The sequence below is a fragment of the Haemaphysalis longicornis genome, unplaced genomic scaffold (genome assembly GCF_048455015.1).
Source record: "Haemaphysalis longicornis isolate Haplotype H1 unplaced genomic scaffold, Haemaphysalis longicornis Haplotype H1 scaffold_20, whole genome shotgun sequence".
Lineage (NCBI taxonomy): Eukaryota > Metazoa > Arthropoda > Arachnida > Ixodida > Ixodidae > Haemaphysalis > Haemaphysalis longicornis.
The window spans coordinates 4,896,352-4,920,937 of NW_027526296.1; the positions used below are offsets into that span (position 1 = coordinate 4,896,352).

Genomic DNA, 24,586 nt, shown 5'->3' on the forward strand with positions numbered 1-24,586 from the left:
GCATTGGGTTCAGGGGTAAGGAAGCTAGCGTCACAGGTTAGAGAACGAACGTGGGTGGTAGATTTTACAGCTGGAGACAAGGGAGAGAATTTCATTTGAGGCCTCAGGCCTCACAGTACGACACCAGACTGAATGTGACACTACAGATATCAATAACACAAATCTGCTCTTTTTTTCTTTTCTTTAAATTCAATTTCTGTGCCTTTTTACTGGATTCCCAAAATGTAATGCCCACTTTTAAAAAATCAAGGAAGTAACGTAGGCTGCTCATAAATTCAATCAACAGCTTTGTACCCGCAGTGAACATCCTCACTCAACTCTGTGGTGTATTAGGTTTTTATTAGCAGTATTTTTCTTGTCAATCTTTTTAAAACCCAGATGTTATTAGGCTGGCTGCCCAATAAAATATGGTGGTCCCAAAATATGACACCAATGTTTTTGTGAAGCCCAGAAAAGTGAGGTCCCGAGAGGAAGTTAGCACGGACGGAGGGCGGACTTGCTGCTGATTGGCTGACAAACGAGAGAGGAGGCCGACATGCATAGATGAGGAAGGGGAGAGGTGGAGCTGAGGCAGGAGGTCCACAACATTGATAGGTTGACCAGGGTCATGAACACGGCGTTGAGGAGAAGGTTGATGAATGGGGAAGTGTGGGATGCCATTAGGGTAACATGGGATTTACAAGGCTCTGAGAGAACGCCAGGATTTATACAGAGATTATCAGTTACGGGGTCTGCTATTTGCCTTATACTTACAAACAACTTAAATTAATATGTACACCAGCTCAGTGGGCCACCGCAAGTTCCAAGACAGGAGACAAGTGTTATCCACATGCAGTATAAGAAAGCATGTCACATACAGAGCACAATTGCCAACCAGTTTGCCATACATTTTCTACTGTACCCACTGTATGGCTAGCCTAGTTAATATGCCACTGGTCAAAACACTTCCCTCCGCATCCTCAACCACACTCTCGCATGCATAAAAGCTTGTCAAATGTGCAAGTTTAGCTGCAAGTAGACCGCATGTGGTGTTTCTTGGTATTCCATTATCTGTCGCACTGCTACTGTATTTGTGTGCCCTCAAAAGGTGCTGCATTAGAAAAGAAAGCTTTGGGGACACTGGGTAACTCTTTACGAGTTGTGATTTAACACATTAATGTCCAACCGAACACCGCATGCCACAATTGAAGCAGCTTAACCACAGGAACTCTCCACTTTCCCACGTGGCTCCAAGCACGCTTGTGGGAGCTTTTTTTGTGTGTGTTCGATTCCATAGCGGGCACTTTGAAAACAGCAGCAGCTTTGCGTATCGGATGCACGCGCTACGGCATGCGTCACAATCAATAGTACAGTTTAACCCAGAGTTGTATTGATATTAAAGAGCCACTGAAAATAATTTTTACAACCAATAATTGTGCGATAATGAGATCAAGCAGAACGGTATAATTTTTTAAGTATTGAGCAGTTCTTGCCCAGCATTTAATAAAACTGCCAGGTAGCTGTACAGCCAGGTGGCCCAAGGTGGCCTAAGCCTTACACTGCACCAACTGACCCAACACCATACACAGGAAATACCAATGCCTTCCACATAGCAGACATTTCCACATCACCTTCTTACCACTGTTTTAACTTTTTAAAAGTGACTGGCACCTTTCACTGAACTGATATTTCCTTATTTCCTTTCCCTTTAATCTTGGTGAGCAGGCCAGAGGCTGTTTCTCTAATAGTATAATGATACACCGCTGAAGGCCTCATGTTATGTAGAGACATTGGAAAGACATGCCCTGCATGCCTCACTGCATGTCACCCTGCATGCGGGTGACGTGGTCTCTCCTTTCAAAAAAGGCAGCGGTCATGAACTTTTTCCAATTGCTGGACAAATAGAAGATGTGACGCACGCAATCAGCGGTGCAAGTTTTTTCATTTGTAGGAACGTGCGATTTTTCACAGGTCTTTGAAAACTGGATTCCAAGTTGGCTGGACATGAACTGTTTCGTAATAATCAAAGTTTCATTTCTCCCCTGTCTGCGTCCTTGTCATCCTCTGCCTGTGCTTCTTCTCTTCCACTTCCAACACACAGAGTGGCTCAGCAGAGCTCGTATCATCAGGCCGACCTTTCTGCATTTTCTTCCTCCTTTCATGAGAATTGCACTTTCTTTACAAATCCCAGTAATGCTGTCACATTCAGAATGCCCACTGGGCCATTTCAACAAAAGGTAGACACACTTTTAAGTGTTACAGTCTTGGATTCCAAGGGGTTATGCTTTGAGGAAAGCAAGGAGTTACTCTGAAACGCACGAAGATTTAACTGGATATGCAAAAAGAGGGCTTAATATAACCCAGCTCTTAGTTCCATTGTGAACTGGACTGATGCCGACGTTTTCATTCACATAAGCAATTAGCCTTCTGGCGATACACTCAGCCACCTATACATTTAGGAAAGACGCTAATCTGCACTTCAGAATCTACCTGCTTTGGAAAACATAATTTGGTAAATTGTTCTAGTCCCTATGTTACACAGATTTTTTTTTCGCATCATCAGTGCTTACTGTTGGTATATACTACAGGACGCATTAGATACGCCACTGCATCGACCTTAACTCAGACTGCAATTGTCGATGCTGAAGCTAGACACGGTTAGAACCTGCAGTTGTTTAACGATTTTCCTGCCATTTTCCCCCACACATTGTACGGGGCCTCGCATTCCCACCTCTTCTTGTTACTCCTCAAAAATGCTTGGCATCCAAAGCCTCAATATAGTTAGGCAAAACAGTGCTGCTCGCCGGACTGGCTTGGCTTGCAATGGCGCTTGCAAAAGCAGCCACAAAGCTTGAAACGTGAAGCAAGGAGGCCACGCATCTGATTTTTGCTCTGCATCGTGTATTTGTATTGTCAGCTAACCTAACATCACAAACTAGAGAGGGTACAATGATAATTTTTTGCCTGCTCAAACAGTGAATAATTTTTTAATGATAATTTTTTTTTTAGTGATAATTTTTTTTTACTTGCTCATCAAACAGTGAATAACTAGATATAGTGTAGCCACAAAACTACCACCACTAAAAAGAGGCAGGCTTAATAATGGTAAGTCTTTTTTTATTTCCCCTCTAATGAAAGAATCCAAGTTTCTGAACATTGGTTGAGACCTTTATTGCATGACCTGAGGAATCACAAAAAAACCTGCACAATGTTGGCTGAATCACAGGATGCTTGAATTTACAAGCCTTCATATCTCTCTACATCTCACGAGAACACAAAAGGAAACATTCCATCAATTCCTCAACAGACAGGTGACCTCCAATTTGGGCATGAATGGACCCACCCCCCCTTTTGCTGGGCAACTAGAGAAATCAGAAGAAAAAAAAAAGTTCTGGGGGAACTGCAACAAATGCCCATATATATACACACGGCTACCAGCATCCCACAAAATTAAAATCTACAAAAGGCTGCAAGCACTGGGTCAACAGATAAAACAAATGCATGGTTCCAATTCAGTATACCTATAGTTTTGGGGGCCATTCAATGCCTACATAAACGTGAACTGTGGCCCACTATCCTTGCAACATTCACCAAGGAACCCTTCGCGTCACTTTTCTCCTGCTTACATTTCTTTCAACACTGATATGCGTACAAACAACCACTTTGTGGATTCATTTCTGCATGTAAAAACCCTACAGACATATCAAAAATAGTTACAGTGCGAAAGGATTCAAGGACAGTAAGGACGACGGCAACTGTCCCAATTCGACAACAGCACTCTGCCTACAGACAAGCCAGTCACCACAACTTTGCCATAAAAAAAAAAAAAAAAAAAAAAAAACGGAGGCGTGGCAACATTCTCAAGTGCATGCAAGTTTAAAGCGATGCCCTTTCTCCCTAACAGTGCAAATTCATCAACAGTGCATCTTTAAAATCCTAAGCTCTTACCTACCGTAAAGTTCCAAAAGAACGCCCACCGAAACTACAGAGATATCAAGTGAAAAATACGGGATGGAAGATCTCTCGGGCCAGGTGCAAAAAGCAGAAAAAAGTGGCCGCACCGCCAGCCAAAACTGCGGAGAAATGAAGAAAAAATACCAGATGGGCGGACGTTTAACTCAAGTACTCAAAGGACAAATAGGTGACCGCATCAACACATGAATAGATGATTTGCGCTTATTTTGTTCACTGATCGGTGCTAAAGCTATCGAGTTTACGGGGTGGGTGATGTTTGGGAGGTGGCCATTCGCTCGGAACTTTACGGTAAACAGTACAAAAGACCTTCATGCAGGCACTAGTGAACATTCTGCTTTTTCGGACACTCACTCGTATTCCAGATTTGCTTCAACTTGAGTACAGACATTCGAATTCATCCCTTGCTAAAAGCAACTTTTTCGGTGCTTCCCAATTCTGCTTCCCCACACAAACAGATTCGAGAAAACAGGAACTGTAACGGCCTTTGTTTCTGCTCTGCCTGCTCACAACACATTTCAGAACAGCTTCACTAACGGATGCATCAACTGCAGCCACATCAGATGGCACTGGTGCAAAGCGCACTGAAAGTCAACTCTCAGCACGGCATGTACTGAAAACAGGTTTCGAGTTGGATTATTTACAGGAGGAGAACTTCACTGTGCAGTCAACAGATGTCGCCCCCGTGCCTTGCATCCACACAACTAATCGGAACTCATTCGCTGACACACGGCAAGCTTGTGACCATTTCGAGCCAACGTGGCTCTACCTTCCGCAGGGTAACAGAGAAAGCCAGAAATGTGCAATTTTTTGATATGCTGATAACACTAATCAGAATAATAAAATTGTTGTCGCAGCAGATTAATTGAAACATTCTCTGCAGGACCCTTTGTGCACCACTGCCCAGGATCTCGTGTGCAATAACGATTGATTGGTTTAACGCATCGACGCTACACAGACGATGAGGCGCGCCGTAGTGGAGGGCTCTGGATTAATTTTGACCACCTGGGGATCTTAAACGTGCGCTGAAATGTCGAACAGACAGGCGTTTCCACTTTTCGCCTCCATCAGAAAAGTGGCCATCACAGCCGGGATCGAACCCGCGGCCTTGGGTTCAGCAGCACAACGCGATAGCCACTGAGCCACCGCAGTGGGTTGTGTGCAATAACGACTCGTCAAAAGTTTTACCCCTCTTTTCCTTACCATGATGCCAAAGTTGTGTGGTTTTGTTTCAATTATTAGACAAGCTTTTTCTTTTTTTCTCAACACGGTTGATGGATGTACTACTATATCTCTGGCATACGTAACAGCCAAGCATTTAGCACTGCACTTATTCGCAAGCTTCGGATATGCAAATTTTTTCTTTAGTTTTTTTTTTTTTTTGCAAAAGGTTGTTTCCTTTCCTGGAAGAAGGAACTTGTTGGATTACTAAAAGCTGTTTGCTGCCCCTTTTTGGTGATGAAAGCATATAGCATCGCCGGCCAGTTGCAGGGATAACGTGCTTGTGTCACCATTGTACTATCGGCGTCAAATGAAACGCAAACACGAAAATATGAACCTGAACACACAAATAGCACGATTTCTTTCCACGCAAGCCAAAATAACGCGAGGCTTAGTTACAAAAACAAAGTTGGGAAATGGGGATTTCCAAATATACCATTAGCGTGCCATTATATGAACTCGACGAAAAGTATTTTTCAATTTTGCACATCCTGGTTCACATTTTCATGTTCACGTTTCATTTGACACCAATAGTACCTCCATGGCATCCTGACAAATGCCCAGGCTTGTCACATCTCCCAATCTCCCTGAGTTCAGTACAAAACCGCAACATGGTAAAGCAAGGCTTACTCAGCAGTGACCCCACATTTAACTTGGCCACTGTTCACACAATTTTAAAGTTTGGACTAGGCACAGGAAACACCAAAAACATCCACGATGAGTGTGCCTCTGAGTGCTGCCATGGCTGCTACATAGGAGTGCTACTTGTAACGTGTGGGCCGACTATTCAGCCAGTCAAGACACCAGCCAACTTGCTTCGGTCTGACCTACCACAGCAGGTACGTAGATCTCAACCTCAACGACAGTGGGGCAAGCCATTAGAGTTTCATACTAATACATACTAGAGAAAAATCTGTTGCTGCCATCGTAAATGTTACTAGCTGCAATAGCAGCTAGCGACGTTTTTTGCCTACTACTTGGCCTGGCTAGCTTGAAGCAAAAATGAACCAGAACGGTAACTTTTTTTTTTTCTTGTTCGTCTTGCATGAAGCTTTCAAACAGCTCCCGACAAAGAAATCTTTTGGCAGCTCCATTTTTATAATAGTTAAACAGGCTTAAAATGATCACCTACAATACTATTGCTGCTTTTTCGCAGCCACAAGCAACAACATTCCAGCCTGTTCATGGGCCATGCAGAGGACAAATACAACGTTCCTACCTGGAACACGACGGCACGCTTGCTGAAGCGCGGCTTGCTTGGGCACTGGCACCATCCCCCTAGCAGATATTAGTATAAAACTCTGTTGGGGCCAGCCCCTCAATGATGGCAATAAGTATAACTTTGACGAAAAATTGCCTTTAGGTGTGGCCGTGACTGTCCCATTGACTTGACCTACAGACCGGCGGCTGCACCCCTGCCAAGCCTGGAATCGTTTAACATCAGAAGAGGGCACACGGGCTGTTACCCTGAAGAATTTCGGCCGCCCCCATTTCTCCACTAGGATACCCATGGAGCGTGGAAACAATATGGCTCTGGAGCAGAGGTCCTGCCCGTCCATGCGCCAACAAGGGCCACTGGGGCCCCTTCCCGTGCCCTAGGAGGAAAACTGCATCTTGGCGATGATGCTGAGCATGACCTCGTCGGCCCCTCCGGCAATGGACAGCAGGCGGGCGTCGCGGAAGGCCCTGGCCATGGGGGCCTCCTCCGCGTAGCCCATGCCTCCCCAGTACTGCAGGCACGAGTCGGCCACTTCCCGCACCAGACGGCCCGCCTTCAGCTTGGCCATGGACGCCAGCAGGGTCACGTTCTCCCCGGACATCATCAGCCCTGCGTCGTTACACAGTGCAAATCTACTCAACGGCTCTTCTGCAGGTACGCCACCACAGGCCTCGCAACGGCCCCCATCTTTAGGGCAACAAAGCCCCATTGTATGAGCAGGGGAGCAACAGATCAGTTCCTCCACACACAGAGACTACATACATGTAGCAGAGGGACAGTGTGTGTGTGCATGCATGAGCGAGTGAAACATTTCATCAAAAAGAGAGACCATAAGGCCCTCCTGGGCGAAGGTTACGACTCGCACAATGTACACAGTTCCAGTCTTGGAGCCCACTTACAAAGTGCACCAGTCACTCACTGTCACTAAACGTGCACACTCCACACTATACAGTCAAGCCCACTTATAGCAACATCAAAGTGCCAAGGAAACTCCATCGTTATAACCGATAATTGTTACTAGCGGGTTGCACAAAAAGAAAAAGACGAAACAGAGATCAAAACATTTAATTCGCACGCAAGCAAAAGATTTTATATGCGTACTTATTTGCAGAAAGGAAGCCATAGTCAGTCAGCTTTGCTTGCTGCACACGAAGCTGGTGCACATGTTTTCCAAGGGCATCTATAAGTGCTTCACTTAGATATGTAAAAGAAGTGAAAAATCCTTGGTGAAGTCCCTTAGGGACTTCATTTCCGCCTCAGTCGCACATGCACTGGGCCTCTTGCGAAGAAACTACCTGAGTAGGCTACACAACTGCGTCATCTAAGCCGCCACTGTTGCCGCTATCCGCAGCATGTATCTGCGCAACAGTCACCGCTTCAATGAGGCACTTGGACATTTCCAAAACATTGCCCCTGACATCCCTTCCATGGGAAAAATGAAGGTAGTTAGAAGAACCCCATTCAAATTCAACTTTCAAAGCAGCGCACACATGACACTAAAAGCGAACGCGCGAGCGGCGCTTGTAGTGTCACAACAAGCACAGTGTAGTGACACTATATGACACCGTAGTGACACTACAAGCGCAGTATAGTGACACTACGTGACACTGTAGTGACACTATATGACGTATCGTAGTGTAGTGTCAAAGATGCATGCAGAGAGGGAAAGAGAGAGAGAGAGAGAGCAACCATACCAGCAGCCCGGTAGTTGAGCGCTTTTAGTGCCTCGACCTCGGTCTGGAGCTCGGCCAGGCGGAACTGGATCACCTGGTTGCTGGCCAGGGGCTGGCCAAAGACCTTGCGCTGCCGGCAGTACTCCATCGTGTCCCGGATCATGCGCTCCATGAAGGACACGGCTGCAAGCAGTGCCCGCCACAGCACCATGGTGAGGGACTAGACTCTGCGCAAGAGGCACCTCTGTCCCCATGTCTGCAGGCCTGCCTGCTGGCTGGGTTCTCATCAACGTGCCGTTTACATAGGGTGCGGGCACTCCTACCAGTGGCCACTCGTGGTGGAGCGCTTTGACACTTGCTGGTGAAGTGGCATCGTTAGGTGAATTGTGCAAACCCTGACCGTTCTGGGCAGAAGCCATTGCGAACAAGTGCAGGTCTAGACAATGGGTGAGCACTGACAGATGTGTCCGTAGCACATTTCCAGCAGCACTTACTTGCACACCCTTGAAGCTTTTGTCCCACAGCTCATAGTGTTGCACACACTCAGACAGAGCAACAACAGTAGCAACAGTGACAGTAGTGAGAGTAGCAACAACCAGTGACACACCTACAGGGGGGAAAGGTTGTAACCCCCCCCCCCCAGATGTCCATGGACAGCACCCCTCTCCCCTCTCCCACTGAACAGCCAATCTAAGTTGACGGAGCGAAGTTTGTAGTCTCAGAAGCTTCTATTGGACTTGCACTGTGTAGACTGGCTCAAATAAACACACTTTCCATCGTTTATACGAGCGATAAGGTGGTATTTATTTTGTAAAGCCTGAAGGAAGAAAAACTGCCATGCGCGGCCATGCGCAGTTTGCGGCGGCCACACCAACTAACAGCAGTGATGTCAGGTAAAGGTGCTACGTAATTGGACGATGTCCAAGATTAGAATTCAAACCAGTTCAGTTCCGGTTTCGGTTCTGTGAAACGTGCTTGGCATCTGACGTTGTCGTTGGCTGAGCATTCTCAATATCTCAGGAGACGGCATACCGCGCTTTTGACATCTTCTCGGCAGTAAAATGCGTCAGATAAGCCTGCAAGCACGGCTTAGAATCGCAACGATCACTACCCGAGGCTTACGCAATGGCTGAACACCCTCCACGTCACTGGAGACGCTCAAATGCGAGGCATCTTTGCCGTTTGCCTGGCTCGTGCCTGTATCGTAAAAAGCCGTGTTCGCACCAGGCCGAGGGTCGGCTGATTCTGGCCCGTGCCCACTGCCCGCAAGCAGTCGGTGCTTATGGCAACAGCACGCCAACGAGAACTCACCAGCATGTCAGTGTCAGTCTGCATGCATTCTGCGAACTCGCTCATGCAGCAGAGAACGCTACAGCGCAAAAATGGTGAATTCAGTATAGAAAACATTGCCCAAAAACAAATAAATCAATGTAAAAAAAAAAAACATGCACTATCGGGGATTCCAACTTGCAATCTGCAAAACAATTACGTAATACTCCAGACCGCTCAGCCATAAGGGGTGAAAGTACATTCACACATCAGGAGGAGGGCAAGAGGCTACAGCCTGACGAGGCCCTCAGATGCCAGAGGCAGAAATATAAGGTATATAATGTATAGCCAGCATACATTTTCCTTTATTTTTAGCATTTCAAGCAGCTTAGATGACGATTTTTTGTATAGCGCTAATGCAGTAAATGTACCCCAAATTTTCACAATATCTCGTGTCTAGCAACTGCATTCCTTAGACTGAAAAGCGTTTACAGATGTGTGGTTGTGCTACTGACCGCTGTGCTAGTCTACCCAGCATGATAAGTGCTTTCCAAAACCTGGTTTTTGGGAGGCATGTTGCGGCGTGTGACGTGAAGACAACTTACGGCCAGTCTGTCTCTCATTGAATTGCTTAAATCGGGTTCAACGCAAGAGAGGGCGCCAGCGCGCCTCATCAAGCGCGCGATTGTGATCCTCCCATCGGCGCTTCTCCGGCGCCCGTTCAGCGCGCACCGTGTGGCAAGAGGGAGGCTTACAACAATTGCACACTGCCTGCTTTGCCCCTCCCCAGGTTTCACGTTAGTGGAGATGGCCTTGGGGTTTTTGTAATGGTGTTTCCATTGTTAAATTCCTTCTGCAGGAGAATTTTATATGTTATGGCGGCTCCTTCGACACTTAATTTTTTGTGCGACAACATAAGCAAAACTTGACAACTACTCTTTTTGTTTTCTTTATATACAGTAGAACCTTGGTGACTGCATAAACCGCAGCAGTAAAAATAATAATAAAAAAAAAGCAATCGAGAGACGAACATGGGCATATAATGGCCTTTTCCGCTTGTACATGTCTGTCAACATCTGCTGGGGCATGCTGCGCCCCTTTGAGAGCAAGAACGTTGCAGACTTTTGTCCATACCAGGATTGTCCTTCCCACGAAAGTAATTCTGCACCGCTTCCAAGTTAACAACGGCCTGAGCAAATGTGGCCGCCGGAGTTGCCACCTCTACCTCCTCCTCATCAACGCCGCCATCTTTCTTGCAGGCTTTGTCCATCGCTGCTGCTGCTTCATAGCATGATTCCGCCACAATTTCTGCCGAGGTTAGCGTTTCGCACGTTTGGACGACGTTATACAGGTGATGTTGGCTAAAGGCAGCCGCGTTACCAAGTGACTCCGGCAAGCCCAGCAGTGCAAAAAAGCCGCCACGGTGACCCAGACAGCCCAACTGCCGCATGGCGCCTGCTTATTGCGCTGTGCTCGCTGAGGCTCAGTCCACACGCACGTCAGCAAGTTTTTTTGGTTTACTGTAAAACATCATCCGGTCGTAGTTGGACAAAATTTTTAAAATTTGAAACATACTTACCGGGAAATGAAATTGTGTTATCCAGGAACGCAGCAACTGGGAGAAAAACACCGTAACGCTATGGGGCACTGGTAGTCTTTACAATTGAGAGCGTAGTAACCAGGAAACCGTATGAACTGGGAACGTATCAACAGGGTTCTACTGTATTTTTAGTCTTTATATTTTATTAATTTGTATTTTTCTACTTATATTTATTTACATATATATTTTTTTTATTTTTATATATATGTATTATTATATTTTATATTTGTTGTCAAAATTTCATCCCCCCCCCTTGACAAATATCCTGGGTGCGCTATGGCGACCACTACTCATTCGTTGCACTTGCCCGTTATCCATTTTTGTTACCTGCCCTTTTTAAAATGCCAAGAGAAGGACGGATATACTGACATAACACAAACCTTCAGATCGATGGGGTGAGTGAGTAATTTGTATGGAGTGCTCAGCAGTAAGAGGCTGAAAAGGGCACCACCAGCGATGCGAGCCAAATTATCCATAATAGGCATTCCCTGCGCAAAGGCTCCAGCTAGCATACTCCAACCAAAGTAAATCCCCATGCCAGCTTCTCTGCACCGTGCAAAACAACAGCGAGTGCACTGGAGCCCCCAAGAAGCCACATTCTCCAAGCCATGCGAAGCAGCACCGTGGAGAGAAAGGCAGCCATCGCGGAAAGCACTCTCCCTCCGGGCTCACCGTTGATGGCGGCGACGAGGCGCTCCTCCTGGAACTGCAGCATGAGGTAGGTGAAGCCCATGCCCTCGTCGCCAATGATGTTCTTGGCCGGCACGCGGACGTCCTCGAAGAACAGCTGCGCCGTGTCCGACGAGTAGTTGCCCAGCTTCTTGATGCTGCGAGCCACCGTCACACCTGCGGGGCACAGCAGGGTTAGTTACTGTTAGGGCACACCAACACCGGCCGTCAGAACGCATAGCTTCGTTTTCCCTCCTGCACTCCCTCACCTATACCCTTTGGAATTACCGACACATGCTTTGCTGACACACACAAGCTGCAAGCAAGACCCTCAAGAGCACAGACAGGTGCACTATGCACAGAAGAGAGGCGCGAATGTGCTTTTACAGCCTACCCACCTTCTTCGTCCTGAAGAAGAAATTCGCAGCAGCTGCGACTAATGTGCAGTAATGTATACTGCGCTGCTAAGGTTTACCAAGACAGGAGTGAGGAGGAAACAGGTATGATGCACAAACACAGAAACGCTTCTGCGTGCATGTATCTATCTTCTGCTTTTTCCTTACTGCCATACCTGTAAACCTAAGCAGTACAGTGTTTTCCTCGTTAAAACTGAAGCGACTAGCCCACAAGCAAGCACTACTTCACTCCTTAAAGGGGCCATGCAGACAAAACACAAGTTTGGTTCATTAGAAAGATTGCCCCGTTAGAATCGTACTGACAACAATTTTAACCCACAAATCGCTCAGATAAATCATATAATGAGGAAAAAAGGGAATGGCCATGCGACCCACTAGCTCATTTCCCACAACAGAACCCATGATGTCATATGTGCCCAGCTGTGCGATTGGCTGAGGCCGGCAAAGCAAACACTAACTAGGCAGGGCTTAAAAGCTTGCCGAAGGACCTATTTGTGTTTAAATGTAGAGGACATTCTTTTTATAGCAGTAAGAATTGTGGGGTGAACAATTGAAGTTACGAACAAACACATAAACACCAAAGTGGTAAGTGCTTTGCCAGCTGACACTACTGCCTGACACAGCCGTCAGACGTGTTGGACTTGTCTGACCCAACACCGACCAACTGACATAAGCGGCACGGTCACCACTTACATGACCACGTTTGCCGAGTCATAGCTTACATTTTAGGAAACGATTCGTATGAACCCTAATAGAAATACGGCAGGTATAGACGTCCAGCCAGAAGCAAAGTGCGAACACTGGCACTTCAGCTCCATCTATGAAAGTGGGGGCGATAAACAAGATAACCAAACGGCCGTCTGTGAGATGGTAGCAGCCCTGATCAGCGAAGTATCTGTAGTTTTAAGGCCCTGCTCTGGATACATCATTGTCGACATCACGAAAACACACGACTTAGCGGTTTAGCGGGAGAATTGAAATTTTGGCTTAAAATGTTTAATTTGTCAGTGAATAAGGCAAGCGTTGCAGGGGGCGGCAGAAAGTTAGATGGGCAGATGAGATCAAGAAGTTTTCGGGGATAAATTGGTCACAGTTGGCACAGGACCGAGGTAATTGGAGATGTATGGTAGAAGCCTTTGCCCTGCAGTGGGCGTAGATAGGCTGGTGATGATGATGATGATGATGATGAAAGCATTTTTTGCTGCTGTACAAGAGCTGAGGGCACTATAGAACAGTAAATCTTTCGAAGAAAACAAATTTGTATTTTGTCTGCACGCCCCCGCAGGAATTCCCCATAAAAATGAAAGGTGGTATATATGCTGCGGGGATCTTGTGGACCCCTTTTCCTCTTCCCGCAAGCACGACCCTGAGATGCACACAGCGCACGCGTTTATCCGCGAGATACGTCACGTTGTTACGTCATCTTGCGGGCAAGAACTGCCCCGCCACCGCCTCGCTCCTCCTCACCCTGCACCTTTGCGTTTTCCCCCGCCACTTTTAACCGCGGTGCGTGCACTGCAAGAGGAGATGGAAGACCGAGAGAAAGGATCACGAGGGAGACACAGCTCTTCTCCGCCCCCTCATCGCCGTTTGTTCGGGACGGAGTCCTTGACCCCAATTGGGTGCACGGGTAGGCCTACTAGGCCTACCTCGCTGGCAGCCCACATGTAGACCATGGCAGCCCGTTCGGGCTGGGCCCTGAGGCACGCGTTGGTTCAGTGTAGTTCTTAGCCCTGTCGCGGCGATCAATATGCGCTGTACCACTCGGCCAATAAATCTCCTGGTTTGTCCTGGCCCTTCGGAGCTTGTTAACGCTTTTTCGGCGAGTCGAACGAGTCATTGGCATCCCTTTCGGACGCCGCGAATGTCTTGGGAGATTTTGGTGGGTGTAGCTTTTAACCCCCTTTATCCCACAATGCATGTGCGTAGCTTGCCACGAGACAAAAATGAGCAGAACAACCAAATGCCTATGTAGAGTACACCTACTGCATCTCAACGGTAGCTTTGTTGAGTTTCTTTTTACTTTGTTACTATTTTCTTTCTTTCTCTTGGAGAAAGAAGCCTCCTCTTACAACCCCTGTGTTACACAACAGCATTCTGAGTAATAATGTAGGTTTGTTCTCAGGCTAAAGAACCAGTAAGGCCAGTTAGGGAAATGTGGGGGCTAGAGCCGACTCGCCAGTGGTGGTGGATACAAACGGAAGGGAAAGGGAGTAAAGAGACCTCCTCCTAGGAAGCACCGAGTGCTGGTGCTCCACCCTTTGCAAGAGTCCCCGTGCAACGACGTGCCCCCTCACTCCCCAGGTGACCCACCGGGCGTCTTGAGGGGCAGGCAGATGAGGGACTTGGTCTTGTGCGGGGGCCCCTCCTGGCGGGTGTTGGCCAGCAGGCACATCCAGTCCGCCTGCACCCCGTTGGTGATCCACATCTTGCCCCCGTTGATCACCAGGTCGTCACCCCGACGCAGCGCGGTCGTCCGGACACCTGTTCCGAGGGGGGGCCGGGGCAACATTGGCCTCTCAGGGAGCACAATGAAAAGGATGACAGCCCAGTCACGACAACAAACACGCACGCTCCAGTCTCCTTCTAGGTGGGTGCTCGGCAAAAAATAAATAAATAAAAGGAAGCCCCATCTTTTCCTTTAACTCTGTCATCACTGCTTGCATCTCATTTGTTGTAGATGTCAGTAGTTAGAGGCCTCATGTCTAAAGCTGGATGCAAACTTCAGCTGTAACAAGGTACAGCAAAACGGGGCGGAATAGCAATGTTCTCACTCTGCTGTTGTTCACTGGAGCACTTGCAGTTGCGATTATAACGTTCAATCAATTGATCACTCTCTATTCTGAGAGCCAACCGTGCACAGACTTACGAGTCGTTCCACAAAACTCCTTCATTCGAGAACCACTTGCCACTAACCAACACCTGAACAGTGACCCCCCACCCCCGCTCCATCCAATGTGTGGGAAACTTATTACACAAGAGGGGACACCGTTTATCCAGTGCCAAATAAGGTCGCAAATGAAATGGGAGCATCGAAACAAAGAAAACTTGAGTTACAGTGAAATGAGGTCTGCACTTAATACACACCTCGGCTCTTAGACTCCCCAACACACCGCACAAAACGCGGCAGCAGCCACTCACCAGCCACGTCCGAGCCACAGTCTGGTTCACTGACACCGACGCACCCCACAACGTCGCCAGCAATAGACGGGGCCAGGAACTGCCTCTTCAGCTCGTCGCTGCCAAAGCTGTCGACACAATGGGTGAAAATTTCAATGCCCGCTCCGTTCCCATTGACGTGAGGGTAATACACCAAGAGTGAAGCACTTGCAGCCTTCAAGAGAGTGCAGTGTGCTTGTCTTTAAGGTTTTGAACCACTCAGGGTGTTGTGAGGTGCCTAGGCCAATGACAATTGAAAAATAACTAGATCTGAGCATTGTCTTTCCAGATGCAAGCTGGTACTCAGAAGAGCAACGCACAGAACTGGACATAACGCTTCCATTTCTTCTTTTGTGCGTGCATGCATGTAGGCTTATGCGCACGTGTGTGTGTGTGCGTGTGTGCGTAGTTGAACCTCTAGCAAAGCTTCCGAAGCTGTATTGACAATCTCACTTGCATTAGTAGACAAATTTAGCTGCACCATGCAGTTGCACCATGCAATCTCCTGTTTTTCTCCCACAAGTTACAGATGCTGAAATGTTCTCAACAACAAGTTCAGAATGAGAGTTACCAGCACCCGTAACAGCCAACTGCACTGAAAATTTCGACCTCTTCAAAACCCCATTTCTGCATAGTATGCCTAAAAAGACTGCGATACATCAAATTTGACAGCTGAAATACGCGTGTGCACGACACAAAAGTGGCGATTTTAAAAACAAAATTGAAAAACGATGTTGCAGCTGGCGGGCAAGCGGCTGGCCGGCCGGAGAAAACCTGCGCGCAACGGCTCGACCAGTTCTCCAGGCTAGCCAGAGGGCCAAGCACCAGCCCTAAACTTCCACTTGTCCCTTCCACTTCATGGCTGCTTGCGCGATCCAATGGCAGGTACAGCGTTGCCTGCGAGGGAGCTATTTCAACCTCTTCTAACTGGATAATACAGAATTTCACAGTGCTACCAGTCACGTCCCAACCGGTTTGGCGGCAAGTACTGTACGTTCAAAATAAATTTGGCCGAGGTGAAATTTGAGTGCTGCTGGCCTTTAAATGACCGCAGGGCAGAATCCACTTGCATTGACTTCAGGTACTAGCCAGCTGAGCAATTCTAGTGAGTGTACCTCCAACAAAGGAAAACTCGCATCCACCCCATCTTGCCCCGGCATGCTAGCACCAGAAGACGTCTCGAACACAATCAGTTGGACATGCTCCTCAAGCAACCTTTCAAACAACAAACGCAAGAGGCACCTGTTTCGAGCTTTAAAGTGATGCCACTCTGGGCGGTGTGAATAAACACCTCGTCAGTTTAAAGCTAAACTCAAAATGTACAATTTCAATCAATCAATGAAATTTCAATCACATATTGAGCCTCGTTATAACGAACACTGATACAGCGACTTGTTGGCAATAGTGTACTAAATACAAGCTTCGGTTGGTCCCGCTTTACAGCAATGGCACTTATTCTTTTATAACGAAACTGAAACCGTGAGAGCCGCGCGATATCGGATATAACAGAGAAATATTTGACCATGAGGCTGCGAAGTCAATTCAAAAAACCCCCCGTAGTCCTAAACTGCACTAGTATGAAGGCCCTTTTGTTCGTGGACACTGTGGACAACCTCATACTGCTCAGTGGTGCGAGTATGCACCAGACGAAGATTACATCCTTCATCAAATAAATAAGGACGCAGGCCTGTTTAATCAAGTAAACTCTGTTCTGTTGTAATTCCACGCACTCGTGTTCCGGGCCATTGAGCTCAAAATGCAACAAGGAGAAAGGTAAGGGTTACCTTGTGTATAGTGGGTTCGAAGCCCCAAAAAATGCATTCTTGTATGAAGTAGTTTTGCGCAGCCCAGATTTTCGATTTGTTGGAGCCGATTTTTACCTCTACTGTTATAACGAATATTGGATATAACGAACTAAGTTGCTGTCTTGATACTACTTTGTTGTGACGAGGTTCTCCTGTACATACCGTATTTACACGATTGTAGGGAGACTTTTTTTCAAATTTGACAATCCAATGTTGGGGGGTCTACTTAGAATCGAAGTCGAACCGTCTACCGCTAGTAACGGCAAGAGAAATGAGAAATCGGGGGTGCTACGAGGTGGGGACAGCTGTGCACCCTCGTTCCCATGGTTATGGTCTAAACTGTGAACTGCATGGGGCGTTTTCTGCTCGCGAAAATGCGCCGCGCTGACGCTGCCGCGAATACCGCCCGCATGCTGCGCGCTACTCGATCAGCGGCGGCAACATGGCGGCGTCACCAGCTGCGAAGAGGTGCACGTAGCTCCAGCGACCGCTTCTAATCGCTCCCTAAGATATCACTGACGGTTTGTGCAGGAAAGGAGCTGATAATATGATCGAAAACAACACTATAAAGCATCATCCGCACCGCTAGGGAAAGCGCCAATCAAATAGCCGCCAACGTGGTAAGCCTAAACATCTCCGGCGGTGCCAGCCAGCTGTCCCGAGCACTATCAAACTGCCATCATGAAGAGCGCGCCTCCCCATTGGGGCAAGTCGTCAGGCTCCTCCTGCTGCCCCGCTCGTCACACGTCATACCGACGTAGAAATGGTAGAACTTAAAAGCAGTAAAAGCTGCTGCGCGCACGGAATCATCGACGCGGGCGTGAAAAAGTCGCCCGCGCAACGCCGACACGCACGAATCGCATCAAGAAGCGTTTTATTCGTCTCTAATAAACAAAATGAGTATTAGCGAATCCCTTGATTCATTGCGCCGTGCTAATGTAGCCCGAATCGTATCACATTGTTAAGTACACTTCCGAACGCGATGGTGGGAGGTTAATTGCTCAAAAGTAAATTGCGCGCGGCCACTTCCGTCAGCCGCCATGTTGTTTAAACAGTTCAGGAGTGGCCACTGCCGGTTGCTGCGATGCTTGTCATCTCGCAGCGAATGTGTTCTTCCCGCTCAACCCACAGTGCATGGTTATTAAGGGTGCTTAACCCCTTAAGGGCTTATGACGACCTGAGCTCGTCAAGAGCAGTTGCCACTATTTTGCTTATGACGAGCTGTGGTCGTCATGAGTTTTCCGCAATGCTACTAGAGGCTTTTGACGAGCCCGGCTCGTCAAACGGAGATTTACCCTTTTAAACATAGATGGCAGCACAAGTTCCGTCATTGGCGGTGGTATTAAATTATAGTTTGCACACTAGATGGCGGAATGTGTGCGCTTGTTTCCCGCGCGTTTTACAAACATGGCCTCATCCGTGCGGCGTTCTGATGCGGAGAATCTTCCTTCTTCAGACGATGAAAGCGAGCGTGATAAGGATGCCACCGTAGTGTTTTAATCTTCAAGTGAAGAAGACAGTGATGACGTTTTTACGGACAGTGACTCTGAAGGAGAAGACAGTAGCGATGATACAATGGCTAGCTCCCATGAATGGTTTCGCATACACCTCGACAACATCCCAGCCAGACCTCCACGGTTTGATTTCAGGGGTTTCGCGGGACTGAAGATCACAGTAAGCTCTCCCCCTCAACCACTTGAGCCCTTTGAAGCTTACTTTGATGATGAGCTGCTTGATGTTATCGTTGTGGAGACAAACCGGTACGCTTCTCAGCTTCTGAATTCTAGCAAGCTGGGACAACATTCTCGCTTCCGAAAATGGCATGCACTTACGCGAGAAGAACTTCGCGTTTCTCTGAGCCTCCTGTTGCTGCAAGGCATTGTGCAAAAACCAAACGAATGGATGTACTGGTCTAGGAATCGGCTGGTTGAGACTCCGGTCTTTGGCGAGATAATGTCCAGAAACCGCTTCGAACTAATAATGAGAATGTTGCACTTTGTCGACAACACGACAATCGAAAATTGTGAAGGACACCCTCAACCTCATCTGAGGAAAATCTGGCCGGTTTATCAGGCACTTCTTGAAAAATACCGGACATTGTTTGTGCCGGAGCGGGACGTCAGTGTCGACGAGAGCTTGCTGCTCTTCAAAGGCAGGCTCAGCTGGAACCAGTATATGCCCCTGAAGAGAGCGACTTTTGGCATAAAGTCATTTTTGCTGTGCGAATCTTTAAGTGGGTATATATGGAACTCTGTAATTTATACAGGGAAAGAAACGAACATTGAGATCTCGTCAGAAGAAGCAGCAACCTTCGGAATGGTGACGAAAGTTGTTTTGAAGCTTGTGGAGCCCCTGCTAGACAAAGGCTACTGCGTCACAACTGACAACTTCTACACCTCACCAGAACTGGTTGACTTTTTTTTGAAGAGATCAACTGACATCTATGGCACGACGCGAGCCACTCGCAAAGACCTTCCGCCTGGTTTCGCCAAGGCAAAGCTCAAGAAAGGTGAGATGGTTGCCTTTCAAAGGGGCAAGTGCTTGGCTGTCCAGTGGATGGACAAAAAACTGGTGACGGTTCTATCTACAGTACATAGTGCTGAAATGGCGCGATTCATTGACAAAATGGGCAAGGAAACCCTGAAGCCAGAAGTTATACTTGGTTATAACCATACAATGGGAGGAGTTGACAGAGCAGATCAGATGCTGGCGAGCTACTCAGTGCCACGGAAACGAAAAAACATCTCCTACAAGAAGATCTTCCAACACCTCTTGGATGAGGCGACCTACAATCCATTCGTTCTGTACCAGAAAGGAGGAGGCCGAGCATCTCATCTGGAGTATAGGCTAAGGCTTATTGACGAGATCATCACGAAGTACTCTCCTAACAGCGGCACCAAGAAGAAAGGACGGCCAGGGCACCCCCTGAACGCAAAACGGTTTGGTGAGCGCCACTTTCCATCGCACATACCACCAACAGAGAAGAAGCAAGAACCGACACGCCGCTGCGTAGTCTGCTACATGAAGCGAGATGTAAATGGCAAGAACATCCGCAAGGAAACCAGGATCTGGTGCAGGTGGTGCGAGAAGGCTCTCTGCGCAGTGCCGTGCTTTGAACGCTACCACACGGATGGTAGCCTCAACTAGCTTCAAATGAACTATCGAGAAATTGTTTGTTTTCTGCAAGGCAATTCAAACCCGACCCGTGCTTTCTGGAGTTGCAGAAATTAATTTGTGAACAACACCAGAAATGCCCCAAATATAGGGTATTATACGGGGTAAAGAATGACCAATTAAACATGATTATCGACTATAAACAATTTTCGCAAATATTTTTGTGTTTTGAACACGTTTCTGAAGCATATCACATCATTAAAAAATTTGGCCATATTGGTGCATAATATATTTGTTTAATGAGCCCTTAAGGGGTTAAACAAAAGCTTTTCTTTTTTAACATCTACCGCACATACCACGAGCACACGGTGGAAGAGCTTCTCTTTGTGATACAATTTTCTAGGCGGTGCTCGCTTCTTTTTTTTGTTTGTTTGTTTGAAAGATGCAATTTTTGGGGGTCGACCTACATTCAAGTCGACTTACAATCATGTAAATGCGGTAACCTATCCCTGACACTTTCTCCCAAGACTCGGGGCAAACATGATGCCAAATTTTTTGGTCTTTGGAAGCTCATCAGTCCACCACATGGCATTACACCCGCAACACAGAAAGAAAAGGAAAAGAACGAATTGGCACTGGGAGGTAAAAGCAAAGCCATACTTGGTGAGGGCCGGCGTGCACATGTCTGTGTGGACCAAGATGCCGGAGCTCACTCCCCCAGCATTGATGTTGCCAATCTCCTCCGCAAAGGCCACCGTAAAGCTGTAGTCCAGGCCCAGACCTCCGTACTCTGCACAACAGCCACCGAACACCAGTTCCCGCTTACATGGACGTTCTGCTTTGACAACAAGTGGTGTGCGGTTCCAGAAATTAGGTTAAATGGAGAAAGGGAGCAAGACAGGCAGCTGGTGTAGCGTCACTTCCTTCGGGACATTTTGGGACATTCCGGGATTCGCTAGGACGCACTGCATGTTGGGGGACAAACAGATAATGTGAATCTGGAATTGCTTCAACTAAATTGCGATGGCGCTGCTGTAGACACTGTTCTTGCTACATGTCTGCATGTTGCTGTGGACACAGAGTTTGCTGATGGATCATTTGCTTGGGTGGACACAAGTAGCGGGTGGCATGACATCACGGAGAAACCGGAAGCTGCCAACGATTACAGCCACGTGGGCTATCATGATTGGTCTGTGTCACACAGGTTTCACATATGCTACAAAACTGTCCAGCAGAAATTTGCCCAAAGGTTTTACCGTATTTATGCGAAATATAAGGCGAGGTTTTTTTCCCAAAATCTGTGGCCTCAAAGTCATACCCCGCCTTATATCGAAGCTCAGTATATAATATATACATATCAAGAAAAAGAAAGACACGTCGAAAGAGGAATAGTTGTAACGTTTCGGCCGAGGGACCGGCCTTCGTCAGAATAACACTAGCGGTGTAGTAGTAGCAGAATAAAATCGAGACACACGCATGCACACACTTGCACGCACATGCATGCGCGCGTGTGCGTGGCGATTTTTTTTACTCCCAAACTGCACCCTCGCCTTATAATTGTGACCGCCTTATAATCAAACAAATACAGTGTTTGTACGTTCCCTATGCCATTTCCCATCCAGTATTATCGCAGGCAGCTCTCATAAGGAGACAAAATTTTTTAAAATGCTGGAAGGATTACTGGGTGGCTTTTGAAGTATTTGAAGTCTGCCTGTCCAGGCACATAAGACCCACCTCTCGTGCAAAGAGGGAGAACTACGCTACAGCCCTTACTAGTTCAAACGTGGCTGCATACACATGCACGCACACCCACACACAACATGGCACTAGTTAAGCTGCGTGCATGATTTCCATCTTTCCGTACATACTTTTCACGATCAACTGCAAACCATGTAACATGGACAAACATGCTCTCACTTTCAGCTGGTAAAACACTCATAACCAAACAAACTTTTGACGGCATCCCACAAGCAACGCACATGCTGCGGAATGTTGTAGCCCACAGACCTTGCTCCAACTGGTCAGTCAAACCTGGTACCCAATTTTGAGAGTAGGGCTAACACAAAAAACAAGCTGTCAACCAAAACTGCAAACAGTATTTTTTGTTCACTTAGATGTAGTTGTTAGATTTTTCCTTCATTGCAGAAAATAATTAATAAGCTTCGGAAATACTAATATACAAACGTTGTGACAGTATGGCTCACAGCTCCCTATGATGACGATATCTGCAGACGAAAATTTCACTACGCCTTCCTTTTCTTCAACAGCATTGCTTTTTGGCCAATATAGGGAAAAGGTTCCGCGACTTTACACTCGTGACTTATAAATATGTACGAGCCTCTTTTCTGTGACTGCAAGAGCAATGTTTCAACATGCCAAGCCTGTAAAAGTGCAGCTCGTCTGCAAGAAAAAAAAAAGAATAAAGATTTCCCATACATAGATAAGGAAACAAGAATGAGCTGCACACTCTGTGTTCCCATTTAACTTGCACATACAAGAGAGCTGATAATTATGCGGTTTGACTTGGCACAGTATTATCAAATGAGCGGACTCTTTCGCATGTTGTGGTGCCAAGGTTCCAAACACCTCCGAGACGTAAAGTTGCCTATTACAAAAAGTACCGTGTTGCTACGTTAGGTCGTATCAATGTCGACAGCCCTTGCAAAGGCTCTGTGTACAGCTCTAGTGCTCTGTAGAGTTATACAACTAGTTCTGGGCTGAAAACAATGTACTAGTTACAATGACATTTGGGTGCATTTTGTTTAATGTTTTGTCTAGGTGCTGGCCACGGCGTATGCTGCACAACATCGCGGCCCTCAACTGAGCTGTCACCACGGTGACTGGTCTACAGTGTGCATGGCTGTTCTGCTCCTTTCCCGTCCTGTCCTAGGAACAGACAGACAAGACAGGTGAACAGACCAACCACAGACTTTGTACCACTTCACCACATGCTAAACCTCGTGCTTCAGAACCCTTGCTGCTAATACATGTAACCTCCTCAATGCAGCCAGACATCAGACAGTATGTGATGGTCCCAGACCACAGGGGTGACTCTCCAATGCTCGGCTGTTTCAATTTCGTTAGCAGTGACTCCGTGAAGCCAGCACAGATGTGGCCAGCTTCAGTGCTGCCCCTTTGGGTGGCCCCTTGCTCTGTTACGCGGCAGCAAAAGTGGCCCTCCAAGCTACGAGGTTCCCACGCCCAGAGTGACTGCAAACTTGCCCTTCTGAGTGGCACTGAATTCCCCCCTGGGGCTGCCTCCCCCGACCACCAGCTCTCACCCTCGGGGCGCGTGATGCCCAGGACGCCCACCTCAGCCAGCTTCTTGAAGACCTTGTGGGCGTCAAACATGCCCTCTGCCTCCCATTGGTCCACGTAAGGGTTGATGTCCTTGTCGATCACCTGCAGGGAGAGGGTAGTTGGACGGACGTTTAGAGCGGCATTCCCCTTTCATGTGCAATGGCTACGGTGTCGTAACGTCACCGTAATTAAAACTCTTCTGAAAAAACGGCATCCTTTGGGTACAGAAAAGAAATCAAAACAACATACGGTCAAATTTCAAAGATACAAATCGCATGAGGTCATGCAAAATAGTTGCACCACCAAAACAACAACAAGAAAAGAAATCAGCAGGCTAAAGAGCCAGAAACTTGTTTTTAGAAATATGTTAAAGATGAAAGAAGTTCTGGACCTCCTTCTGAAACTGTAAAACTGTGCAAAAATTTTGCTGAACACTACCAGCTGCCATGGCCCGACTCAGAATGCCAAGGTCCTGCACAGCTTAGGCTGTCAAGAGTTGTGCTGCAGTGGTCATCATTGTCACGACTACTCAGAACATCAGATTGGAATGTCACGACTTTGCTTCCTATCTCTTCGTCGAGCGCTCCCTCGCCATTGAAGACCTGCACTGCCACTTCTGGGCAATTAGTTGCATTCTTGTCTGGCAGCGCAGCGCGCTTCCTGGTAAGCCGCCTCTTCTTTTGGAATCTGGATCTTTGGTCGCCTCATCCTCCGTGTGCACAGCAGAGAGTCGGACAGTGTTCTGCAGTCACCGCCGCTGTGGTTCAGAGTTTTATGAGCGCAGGTGGTTGCTGCTAGCAACGCGGAGCAAGTGATGCCTGAAGCAGGTGATAGTCATTTTGTCAGCGATGCTGTTTGCTCAAACGCTGACTGGCAGGTGTGCCCGGCAGTTTTTCTTTTCTTTTTGCGAGCACCTCAAGTGTCACAAGCTCACGCGCAAGCCTAGACAATGTCGGGCGCTCCTCACGCCGTGCACGCCTACGTGCGCTCTGTATTTTCTTGGTTTTTTCTCTGTTTATGGAAGGTGCAACCAAGAGGTTAACAGCTCTGCTGTTAATAATAAATAACATTTTACTTTCCTTTTCATTCTGGTCAAAAATATTGTTTTCTTTTCGTTTTCTGGTTTCAGTTTTTGCTCCGTTTTAACACCCTGGTTCAGGTGTGCTTGCTGAGAGAGGAGGCCACTTCCC

At 47.4% G+C, this 24,586-nt stretch overlaps 1 protein-coding gene across 1 annotated transcript in view; it reads right to left on the reverse strand.

Moving 5' to 3' along the window:
- Nucleotides 1–3,125: 3,125 nt before the first annotated feature.
- The window catches only part of LOC144172315 (putative acyl-CoA dehydrogenase 6), a 34,005-nt gene continuing 12,544 nt past the window's right edge, over nucleotides 3,126–24,586 (reverse strand). Inside the window, exons 2-8 of the mRNA XM_077701074.1 lie at nucleotides 23,378–23,498; nucleotides 20,757–20,886; nucleotides 15,160–15,266; nucleotides 14,332–14,502; nucleotides 11,606–11,779; nucleotides 8,086–8,247; nucleotides 3,126–7,000 (exon numbers count right to left, since the gene is read on the reverse strand). Coding sequence (XP_077557200.1) covers nucleotides 6,768–7,000; nucleotides 8,086–8,247; nucleotides 11,606–11,779; nucleotides 14,332–14,502; nucleotides 15,160–15,266; nucleotides 20,757–20,886; nucleotides 23,378–23,498 — 1,098 coding nt within the window. The 3' untranslated portion in view covers nucleotides 3,126–6,767. The remainder of the gene's footprint in view (nucleotides 7,001–8,085; nucleotides 8,248–11,605; nucleotides 11,780–14,331; nucleotides 14,503–15,159; nucleotides 15,267–20,756; nucleotides 20,887–23,377; nucleotides 23,499–24,586) is intronic.